Genomic DNA, 12350 nt, shown 5'->3' on the forward strand with positions numbered 1-12350 from the left:
CTAATGTTTGTAAACAGTTGCAAGTATAGATTCTCCCAGACCTGCTATGTCCATGTTTTACCTAAAGAATATGGAGTTTCATCTTCATCTAAATAATGAATCAAAGTGTTTATAGTATGGTATTATTACTTTTTTTAATGTTTGAATAAAATGTTATTCAGAATTAAGTGAATTCATTTTGTATAAATGCTGACAAGCATTTAGGGTTATAGGTTATTTACCATTCAAATTCTATGCTTTTCCTGTGTGAACATTATATTTTAACTTAGTTGTGTTTCCCATTCTCCCACTAGAGTTTTTGGAGTGTCTACAACAATATTCCTGCAGTGACCAGCCTGCCCCTCCGTTGTAGCTACCACCTAATGAGAGGAGAGAGGCGACCGTTGTGGTAAGTAACTAGGGGTAATATCAGACCTCTAAAGGAGAGCAGAGTTCTGAACAGATTGCATACACCTTCTCACTACTTTGAATTTGCATTTACTGGTTTCCATAGGGAAGATGAGAGTAATGCCAAAGGAGGATTGTGGAAAATGAAAATCTCAAAAGAACATACTGTAAGTATTTTTAAAAACAATAAATTATGTATGTTATTGGCCATACTTGGAAATAATCTGCTTTTGTGTGTTTTAAATGTGCAAGATAGTGACGGAATTATGAGAAATACTTCAGAAACTCCAATATAGTCAGTAACTTCAACCGCTTTCCTGATTTAGATTGAATTGAATTTTTTGCATCATTATTATATCCTAGTGAATGTCAGTGTTTTGACCAAAGGTGATAAGTATAGAAATTTAAAGTTTATGGAAATCAAGTTGATTGTGCATTGAATTATAAGCATGAAATGAAGACCAAGTCTAAACTCATGATTTTAAAAATAAATTAGAGGACAAGTGGTTGGAGCATGTTATGCAGATGTATTTTAGTTAAAGGAGACTGTGAATACATTGGAGGTTCTTCAGAGAACAAACTGGGCTTGTTTCCACCAGAGTTTAGAAGTTGTAAAGTGTTACTTAACTGAAGTATACAAGATCATGAATGGTCTTAACAAGGTGGACGTGCAAATGATTTTCATCTGGTGGGGAAGTCCAGGAGAGCACCATTTTAAAATTAGGGGTTATCCTTTCTGGATAGAGATTAGGCAAATTTAAAATAGATTGCATTCAGATCTTTCTGCAGGACTGGCTAAGCCAGTGGAATATAAACAAGGCAAGTCAATGCTTCCACCTGCCAAAGGGTATAACTATGTAGTGACAAGTTGTGTAGAAACTCTATATTATCAATCTAGGCATTTAAATGCAGCTTGTCTTCCCTCTTTGGCAGAGGTAAAAGATACTCTGGAGATGTTTTGAAGAAGAGCAGAGGGTTCACCTCAGTGCCATGGCTAATAATTATCCTGCAGCCAGAATCTTGAATCAGATTCAATACAGTGTGGAGCTGGAGGAACACAGCAGGTCAGGCAGTATCAGAAGAGCAGGAGAGTCGACGTTTCAAGTCAAGTCCCTTCATCAGGAATCTTGAATCAGATTATCTGATTAACATCATGCTCCTGGCTGTGGCACCTTGCTGTACACAAATTGGCTGCACAGATCCTACTTACAAATTTATCAATATTTCAAAAGTATTCATTATCTGCAAAGAACATAAGAAAATTAGAAATTGGAGCAGGAGTAGGCCATTCAGCCTGTAAAGCCTGACGTGCCATTCAACAAGATCATGGCTGATGCGTCCTCGGCCACAGGGTTTGTTTCATGCGAACTCATCATAGCCCTCAACTCCTTCGTTTTGAACATCTGTCCACCTATTTTTTTTAAATACATCCAATGATCTAACGTCCACACCGCTAATGGTGGCGAAAACCAGATGTTTACTGCCCTCTGGGAAAAGAAATCTCTTTGCCCCTCAGTTGTAAATCAGTGTTCCCTTATTCTTTAACTGTGTCCCCTACTTCAAGATTCCCCTACTAGTGGAATCTTCTTCTCAATATCTACCATGTCAACCCCTTCAGAATCTTTTATGTTCTATTAGGATCACGCCTTATTCTTCTAAGTCTAATGAATAAGGTCAAATCTGTTTCGCCATTCTTGATAAGTCAACCCTTAAGGCATGTCTGTCCATTTGATTAATAGTCTGCCTTTTGATTCTTCCTTCCAGTACATGACCTCATATTTCATACATTGAACCCCATCTGCCAAGATTTTACCACTCATTCAACCTACCTACATCCTTTTGCAGATTCCTTATGCCCTCATCTCAACATCCCTCCTATCTATGTTTTTGTATCAACAAAATTTGGGTGCATTACATTCTGTCCCCAACTCCAAGCCAATTAGTTACCTTTTCAACCTGAAAAAGATCCATTACTCTCAATTCTTTCTTCTGTGTGTTAACTGATCCATGCTAATAAGTTGCCACTAAATCTGAGTTCCTGTCTTGTAAGAATTCTTCATTGTATCTGAAAGGCTTGTAAATTGTGTGGAGGACAGTGTGAATCTTCCAGAGGACATTGACAAAGAACGTTGAGAGACAAGATAAGATAAAGGCTGCCGTCTTAAAGGGGTTACAGGAGTAGAGGGACCTAGGTATATGTGTGCATAGATGATCGAAAGATGACATGACAGGTGAAAAGAGCAGCTAATAAAGTATGAAATAACAAGGTGTAGAGCTGGATGAATGCAGCAGGCCAAGCAGCATCAGAGGAGCACGAAAGCTGACGATTTGGGCAAGACCCTCTTTCAGAAATTTCTGCTCCTGCTTTCCTACTCCTCTGATGCTGCTCAGCCTGCTGTGTTCATCTAGCTCGACACCTGACTATCTCAGATTCTCCAGCATCTGCAGTTCCTACTAGCTGAGAACCAGTTAAAGTATACTGTGTCCTCTGCTTTACTAATGGGAGCATAGAGTACAAAAAGCAAGGAAGTGATCTTGAACTTCAAGATACTTGTTAGACCTGAGCTGAAGTATTATGGACAATTGTTTATGCTATAAAATTTTCAAGAAGATTTGTAGCTTGGGTTGTGGATGAGGTTGCAGACAGGCTCGTCGAACCAGCGGGTTTGGTTACGAATGTTTTGTCACCCTGCAAGGTAACATTGTCAGTGTGCCTCCGGTGAGGCATCGGTATTCTGTCCCACTAGTTATTTATATGCCTCAGTTTGCTGGGGTGTTTGGTACCACTTCCGGTTCTGTTTCTCAGTGGGTTGTACACAGAATCTAATTCAATGTTTTTGTTGACGGAAGCCCGGTGAGAATACCAGGCCTCCGGGAATTCCCTGGCAGGTCTCTGTTTGGCTTGTGTGATTACGAATGTATTGTCCCCATGCCATATTATAGAAAAGGTATGAATGCATTGGAGACAGTTCACACGCAATTTACAAGAATGGCTCTGTGAATGAAGAAGTTCAGTTATGAAGATAGATTAAAGAAATTGGAACTGTTCTTCTTGGAGAGAATACTGAGAAATTTGATAGAGGTTTTCAAAACCAGGGGTGGACTATATAGATTAGATAAGGTAAAGCTGTTCCTGTTCATGAAAAGGACAATGATTTAAAGTGATGTGCCAAAGAAACAAGGATGATGTGAGGAAAACCTTTTGCATACAGTAAGTATATAAGATAGAGAGTTCACTGTCTAAAAATGTGATGGAGGCAGTTTCAGTTGAGCATTCAAGAGAGCATTAGATAATTAGTTAGAATAGAAATAATGTGCAAGGGCTTTGGAGGGGAAAAGGCAAAAGACTGGCACTAGGTAATGATGCTCATTTGAAGAGACAGTGCATGCACCAAAGGAGGCTGAATGGCCTCCATCTACACCGCAACAGTTCTGATCATGTAATAACCTTTTTGTGTGGTACCTAAGCAAATGCTTTCTGGGAATGCAAATATACTCTATCTACCAATTCCCCTTTATGAACACTGCTTGTTATATGCTGAAAGTACTCGAAACTAAATTTGTCAAACATGGGCTTCCCTTTTACAAAGCTGTATTGGTTTATTTGATTACAATAAGATTTCTAAATGTCCTGCTATTTCTTCCTTAATAACGGACTGTTACACTAACATCTGTCATTAGGAAATGCAACTGGCCTGTAGTTTCCTGCTTTCACAACCACGCCCCAACCTCATTGAGCAGGAGTGTGTCATCACAAAATAAGGGATGCACAAAGAGCAGCTTACAACTCTTGCATCCATTTATCCTTCCTTCATCCTTATGCAACCTTATAATTTCTTAAGCCTTTAGTTTATCACAACATTTTACGCTTGAGGCAATGCATTTCCAAGTGTGTTATCTTTTCCAGTAATGCGGATAAGCTTCATATCATATGTTTGAAATGAGATCCACTCAAATAGTCTTGATTTTTGAGTTCTGAACTTTACAAAAAAAGGCCAGTGGATTACGATCAGTGTAAATTAGTTTTCTTGTTACTGTTGTCAAACATAGACTTCAAGTAATAATAATCCCAAAGTATCTCTCTATATGTTGTGTACTGTTTCTGAAATTGGTTTGGTTTATTAGAGAATTGCCCAATTATCCCTAGCTCCTTATCCTGGAATAAGATTACATCGACATCTGAAGCTCCTCTCAGGCTGCTTTTTAAAAAAACATTCATAGGATTATGTGTATCACTTGCTAGGCCAGCATTTATTGTCCATCCCTAATTACTCAGAGGGCAGTTAAAGTATCATCCCCATTGCTATGAATCTGGTGTCACACATAGGCCAGACCAGGGAAGTATGACAGTTTCCTCTCAGAGTGACGCTTAGTGAAGCAAATAGGTTCTTCCAACAATTGAAAATGCTTTTATGGTCGTCATTAGATTCTTAATTCCAGTTTTTTTTAATTGGCTTCAAATTCTACCATCTACCATTTCACAAATTGAACCTTGGTCCCCAGAAAGTTATTTGGATCTTTAGATTAATAATTCAACAATCATACCATCACCTCCCCATCTGGCATTCTGCTGATTGCTGCACTTTTGCTTATTTCTGTAACAAATACGTTAAAGGTACAGCTATCATGCTGAAATATACTGACAAATTTCCAGTAAAATATACATGTTCCTGAAAATCTCATGATTTCTCATTTAGCTTTAGGAATAGCGATTTCTATCAGAGTCTTTATTTGGGCTGAACTTGGCAGCATTGTTATTATTTTATGATACGTCCGAGCTAAGTTACTCTTGTTCAGCAATTGTCTATTGGCTAAATTTATTACTTAGGCCAGCCAATTTTCATTGCTGAATCAGAACTCCTACTGATCTCACATGCTGTTCCCATGTATTACAATAAACTATGACAATTTATCAGTGTCACTGAGGTGTTCTTTAACACAAATGACATCACTTAAAATTGGTATAACACGTTTGGTCTGACAAAGCAGATATTTCTTTCTTCCTAGAAATTTGGAATATGCCAGTACTCCTTCAATAGGCCAATGTTGGAAAGGTATGAGGCACTGCCAACCCTATCAATATGGCGTTCTAACCATTGAATTGGGTCTGCATGTGTCTTTGTCACCGTGTTTGCCTTCTGTAGTCTATACAAAAACTTGTTGGTCCATCTTGTTTAGGAACTAACACCACCCGACTGAACTCCAGTTGCTTTGACTGGGTTCAGTCGAGTGGTTTTCCAGCATATATTGAATCTATTTCTACCCAAACTGGATTTTTAGGCTCAACTGATAAGACTGCTGTTTTATTGGTCCTGACCCTGCTGCATCCACATCATTCCTAGCTAATGTAGTACATCCAGATGGCTTTCTATACATAACCTTACACTTAATGTGTAGTCTTACTAGATCCTTCTTTGTCCTTGCTGTAAATATGAGAACACAGTATCTATCTGTCCCGGTATTTCTGTGTTAGCTAGTCAATAATAGAGATCTGTTCTGTGAATTCTCCATCCTCCATTCACCACGTTCTTATTGTTTCTGTCAACTTCTGTTACTCTTGCTGCCTAATACGATTGTTTCTCATTCATCTCTTCCTTAATGTAGTGGCTTTTCAGCATGTTAATAGGACCTGACTGATTCTGCTTCCTACAGTCAAGACACATACCAAATAAGTCTGTTTACTAACCCTGCTAACTACTTTGTATAGACCACAGAATTTTGCTTTTAGAGATTCACCTTGCAAAAGGAAGAACACTAATACTACTGCGTCTGCTAGAAGTGATTAAGTTGCTGAATGTTTATCTGCTCATTCTGTCACTTTTGCTTGTAAAACTTTAGTGTTCTTGTGCTACCCTATATGATTCTTTGAGTCTTTCTAGAAATGTAGACAAGTAATCCAACATTGAGGGTTTGTCTTTTTTTGTTCAAGTCCTTCCCACAATTCCGGTCTAATGGACTACATCTGGTGTATTCATTTACAGAATCTATGGCAGCCGTCCTGTGGGTATCCATGATAGTGTGCCTTAATTGTGGTTTTGAGCGTCTGATGTTATCTCTCCAAAGCTCCATGTGTTTGTGTGTGATATGAGGTTGATGTCAATTGTCTTATACCCAAAGTATTGTGATTTCCTGGAAAACTTCAGATGTAAAGTTAGAGCTCTAATCAGATTGTATGTAAGTTGCATTAGTTATAAAAACAACTGAACTAACCTTTCTGCTACTACATTAAATGTAATTGTTCTCAATAACTTTTGTGAGTCGGATTGTCATTTCCATAATTGTCATGATTTCGTGATGTCCTGCTTTCATTTTTAGTAATGGCACTATGCAATCCACTAATACTTGACTGAAGGGTTCTCCAAAAACTGATTAAAAGTTATCAAAGTTGCTGGTTTAATTATGTGTTGAGTTTTCCCATTCAGTCCATTGGGTGTAAGTTAATCCACTAGTCCAGACAACAGATCTCACTCTAATTGGACATTTGTACAATTGAACCACCTGTCCCATTCACCAACAGTTTATTTTTTCATTGAAGTCTCTGGAGGGAAAAATAAATCCTCCTCTAGCAAGAGAGTTTGAATAGTCTTTATATTCCTTTTGTGTTGTTAAGGGCTTGGATGCTTCCATTGAAGAAAAGGTGTTATTATCCTTTTAGACGATAGCCCTTCACCTCTCTCATCTACTGTATGTAATACTTCTGCACTCTTCGTAGTGTTTACTTCTAGTCTCTTAGTAGTAGTTATAGCTGCAATCTGAATTGTGCCCATTTCCCTGTTGAGTTGCATTTTCGGAATTTTTAGAAGCGTCAATTAAGTCTGTGATATTTCCTCAACTTCCAACATTCTGAATGAATATGTCCAAACTTGTTGCACCTTGGTTTCTGATTTACACTTGCATCCTCAGTACTTTCCCTTCAGATCTGAGGAGGCCATTACCAATTAGCCATTCTTTGCCTTGGCTATTTGTCTTCCCTTGACTCTCCCATTTCTTTTCTCTTTCGAATTTGAGTGTGACAGAGAAATTGTTGTCTTATGGATTAAGCTCATAATTATCAGCAATTACTGCTGCCTGTCCAGTAGTTGCATCCCTTTGGTCCTCAACATGGGTTCTTACAAAGGGTAATAAGTCCTTAAATTCATTTGAAAATAGTCTCTAATATTTGCATGCACCTGTCACAATTACTTTACTGACCCATTTCAAATTCAGTATGTCCAGGCTGTTTCCTAAGTATTGGAATCTTTGCCTATATGCTTCAGGCCTTAGCTCAGTATAGTTTTGTTTAAAACAGCATTATAATCTTAAGAAACTCCTTTGGTAGTGAAGCATGAACCTCCTGTGCTTTACCTGCCTACTTGCTCTGCATGAGCAGTGTCCAGACTTCTTTTGCCCAATTAATTTGTCTGGCTAGTTTCTCAAAAAACACAAGAGTTCCTCCACAACCACCTTCCTCGAATATTGGTCGGGCCTGTGCAAAATTAAATATTTCCTTAGGGGACTTCTATTCCGATTTTTTTGTAGCCTGGTGTAGTGAATTTAACAGATTCAGGACCCTATGAGAGAAGTAATTTCTCTTCATCTCAGTTTTAGGGTAAAGGGTAGCAGCTTTAAAATAATGACCTGTTGTTTTAGATTGCCCCACAAGAGAAAACATCCTCTGCCTGTCTGCTTTGTAAATCCCCTTTAGTACCTTTATGTGCCTCAATTGGATCTCATCCTTCTAAACTCTAGAGCATAGGCCAAAACTAGTTAACCTCTTTTTGTAAGACAAACCCTCATTTCTGGAATCAATCCAGTGAATCTCCTCTGAACTGCCTCCAATGCAATTGTGTTCCGCCTCAAGTAAGGGAACCAGAATTGTACATGCTTTTCTAGATGTGTTCTCACTAATGCCTTGTACAGCTGCAGCAATACTTCCCTACCTTTATACTCTATTCCTTTAGCAATAATTGCCAAAATTCTATTTGCCCTCCTTATTTCCTGCTGTGACTACATACAAGTTTTCTGCAATTCATACAAGAGGATCACTAAATCCTTCTGTATTGAAGCACTCTGAAGTTTCCCTCCGCTTACGTAATAAATTGCCTTTCTAATCTTCCAACAAAAATGGATACCTTATTCACATTAAGCTCCATTTGCCAAATTTTCGCCTGTTTCACCTAATGTATTCCTATCCATTTGTGAATTTCTTAGTTTTTTTATTACTGTTTACTTTCTCAATTATTTTAATGTCATAGAATATATATAAATGTACAATTTATACGAATAGTTTTTATTTTACCAATACTATCCTTAATAATATGATATTTATTTTGGCTGCATTGTATTCATTTTGACTCGGCGTATTCCTTTGCAGTCCAAGAAATTCAACCAAAATTGTAACTCTTTGCAATTTTCATTCTCTACTTATTAAAAAAAAAGTCTGTTTGACATTGTCTGATATAGTAGAGCATGTTTATGGAAGTTTCTTGATATTAAGGCGTAAAAAGGGATGTCTAATTTTTTTATTTGTTTCTTATGATAGTCTGCTGTTTGGAAAGAATTATTACTAGCCACGATTGGTGAACAGTTTGTAGATTGCTGTACAGAAGGTAAGACTAGTCTTAATGTTTTTTTTAAATTTGGTGTTTTTAGTCATTGTTTATTTAAGATTAGAGTTAGACATTCGAAGTATTGCATATTTGTTAGGGACCAACTTTCCTCTTCTTTTTACTTAGGAAATACAAAACATTATCCTGAGAAAGGAATACATTTTCAATAAAACAAAACTGAAAGTAGTAACTGCAATGTTTTCCATACGTGTTTCTGGATCATTTTACTTGCATTCTCATTGAAGAATACTCTTGGAAGGCGCATGTAAAACATGTAACTCTACCTGCCTTGTCAAGTTATTCTCCCCACCTCACCCTCCTCCCAAAAGATTTAAGAGTGGCGTAATTAACCACAGCTCCTACTTTTGCTTTTCCCCCATGAGTCTGTTCCCACCCAATTCCCACCCCAGCCTCCCTTCACCATCCCACCTAACTGCCACTACACCCCATTACCAACTCACCTCACCCATTCAAACCACTGACTACCTGTCTGACCCACTGACATAAATAGACATTCATCCATTTACTCACCCATTCACTGGCAAACTCATTTATTAACACATTGAAAAACCTTTCAAATATCCCAGAGCCTTTCATTGTATTAGGAAGCACTGGACATATCAACTAATGGCACAAAAGGGGAGCTTATCTTCTACATATGTTCCCGAAACTGATGTCTCCAAGATTTTCTGAGCTGTCTGAGGATCCTCCATCAGAAAATTGGCCATAAAAATCAGAGGAAGGCAAATACACTTTTTTCTCGTCCAACCAACATTGGTGAAAGAGATTCAAACCCTGGTTGGTAGACATTCAAACTCTTTCCTACACATTTCTTTCGGTTTGTAAATATATCTGACTGTACATGTCTTTCATTTGTGATCTTTCTGGTTCAGCTGAGGTTCCTATGAACACCATTTCTGGTTGGCTCAGAAAACTGATGATATTCTCAAGCAATTAAGATAGCTGCCTGCCTTAAGATGGCCCTGTAGATGTATAATAAAGTACCCTACATGATGAAGTAAACAAAGTTTTATTTATTCCAAGCAGCTTCCCTCTCTTTCCCAATCCCCTCCCAATTTTCCCCATTATTTCTATCACTAACATGCAGAAAGAACCTGGCATGGCATGCAGGCAAATGCTCACCCTTGCTCCTGATGCATGCCTCCAGCCCACTGTCTGAGTAGGTCTCCTAGCCACAGCCTTGCAGCATCAGACTTCCACTCCCCTGCTCCTGTCATGGCCCCAACCTCCATCTTGCCTCTCCAGCTCCTTGTCCGTGACGCATGCTGATGATGATCTCGCCATTCATGAAAGATGGTGGTATCACAGGCATGTGTGTAGCTGCTTCCTGTCAGATGCAGTCGCTGTGAATGTTCACTGCTGGGTCAGACAGCAGTGTAGGTTTCTTTCTCTGTTGATTCACTTACCACAATGTGATCGCTGCCTTTGCCTCCCTTCCTCCTTTTTTAAAGTGCTGTTGTTTTGATCATCTTTTGCCAAAGTTCCAAAACAATGCAACTTCTAAACTGCTCCTAGAATTCAAGGAAATCCGCTCCAATGCTGAAAATACCTCAAACGAAAAGGAGCAGCTCCTTACAGCCACAATTTTTTTTCCATCCTCCACCTGCATTTTGGAAAGTCAAATCAGGGCAGGACTTGTACAATAAATGGTAAAGCCCTGGGGAGTGTAGCTGAGCACAAAGACATTGGAGTGCAGGTTCATAGTTCTTGAAAGTGGAGTCGCAGGTAGACAAGATAGTGAAAAAGGCATTTAACATGCTTGCCTTTAATGGTCTGTACGTTGAGTTTGCAGTTGGGAGGTCATGTGGCTGTACAGGAAATTTGTTTGGTCACTTCTGGAGTATTGCTTTTAATTCTGGTTTGGCTGCTATAGGAAGGATATTGTGAAACTTGAAAAGATTGCGAAAACATTTACAAGGATGCTGCCAGGGCTGGAGGGTTTGAGCTATAGGGAGAGGCTGAATAGGCTGGGGCTGATTTCCCTGGAGCATTAGAGGCACTGAGGGGTTGACCTTTTTATAGAGGTTTATAAAATCAGGAGAGGCATGGATAGAGTAAATAGGCCAAATCCTTTACCCAGAGTCCAAAACTAGAGGGCATAGGTTTCAGGTGAGAGGGAAAGATATAAAAGGGACCTAAGGGACAACCTTTTCATGCAGAGGTTGGTGTGTGTACGGAATGAGCTGCCAGAGGAAGTGGTGAAGGCTGGTACAATTACAAAATTTAAAAGACATCTGGATGGGTACATGAATAGGAAGGGTTTGGAGGCATATAAGCCAAATGCTGGTAAATGGGACTAGATTTTTTGGAATATTTGGTGGCATTGTCAAGTTAGACCAAAGGCTTTGTTTCCCTGCTGTATTTGACTGTCACCGCCACCTGACTTTGTGGGCCGTGGCAGCCATATTGCATTGTTGATCATCACTTTGTTCTGGTTCAGTCTGCCATCATTTCTGTTTTATGATTAAAATTAGTTATCAAGTGAGAAAGAAAAGGTTTTTTTCCCTCCTTTCTTTTGTATAATGGCTGTTTTTTATAACAGATACATTAAATTCATGCTCATGTCTGATTTAACTCCCTCTTTGTAATCAGTCTTTTCAAAACAGGACCAGTTGCACAGATTGAAAAAAATGTAGTCTCTAAGTGCTTCCCGCATAAAACCCAGCAAAAGTACTAAAGCAAACAGCATAGTCATTTACGTAGCTTTTATAATGTTGCATGACATGCTGTCAACCCCATTGCCAGCAGCACCATCTGCTGTTCCATACTTGGGTATCCCATTGCTGTCCTTCAGCTCCTTTGCTGCTCTGTTGTATGCCTTGGTTGTTGAATACCATTTATCCCTCATCTGGTTTCATCCACACCCTCTTGTCCAGGCCTGTTCCTTTCCCTCACTCCCCACGTTTGCCTTGACTGATCACTCCTTTATTTACATTCATGGCCAATGATGAAACAGTATAGCATTCATAGTAGTCATCTTTTTAAATCTCATTTATCTGCTAGAGCAATTTAAATTTTCAGTGTTGATTTTAAACACTGTGGAAATCTTGTAATATTTCATCTAAGATCAATCATGGGTGATGTAACAAAGAGGCTAATTTTAAAAGAGACTTACGAAGCCATTGTCGCCAAGATGATCAGGATGCTCTTATTTTTGCTTTTTTGCTGGGCGAGAGGATTACCAACTTTGCTTGCATCTCACTTGCTAATGTTAGTGAGGACTTGGAAATGTGGCTTCTGAGATTTCAATAATGACAACGGTGTTCATGTTCAAGTAATATGCATCCTCCCTGCATCCATGCTAAATACTCTTTGATTTATGTATTTGTGCTCAAGTTAAAAGACTTCAGATAT

The 12350-nt window shown here is 38.7% G+C and overlaps 1 protein-coding gene across 1 annotated transcript in view; it reads left to right on the top strand.

The window, feature by feature from the left end:
• eif4e3 (eukaryotic translation initiation factor 4E family member 3) overlaps positions 1-12350 on the top strand; it is a 62468-nt gene that overhangs the window by 38290 nt on the left and 11828 nt on the right. Inside the window, exons 3-5 of the mRNA XM_048547777.2 lie at positions 294-388; positions 494-554; positions 8909-8975. Of these exons, the coding sequence (XP_048403734.2) occupies positions 294-388; positions 494-554; positions 8909-8975 (223 nt within the window). The remainder of the gene's footprint in view (positions 1-293; positions 389-493; positions 555-8908; positions 8976-12350) is intronic.

This window comes from Stegostoma tigrinum, chromosome 11, assembly GCF_030684315.1.
Source record: "Stegostoma tigrinum isolate sSteTig4 chromosome 11, sSteTig4.hap1, whole genome shotgun sequence".
Classification (NCBI taxonomy): domain Eukaryota; kingdom Metazoa; phylum Chordata; class Chondrichthyes; order Orectolobiformes; family Stegostomatidae; genus Stegostoma; species Stegostoma tigrinum.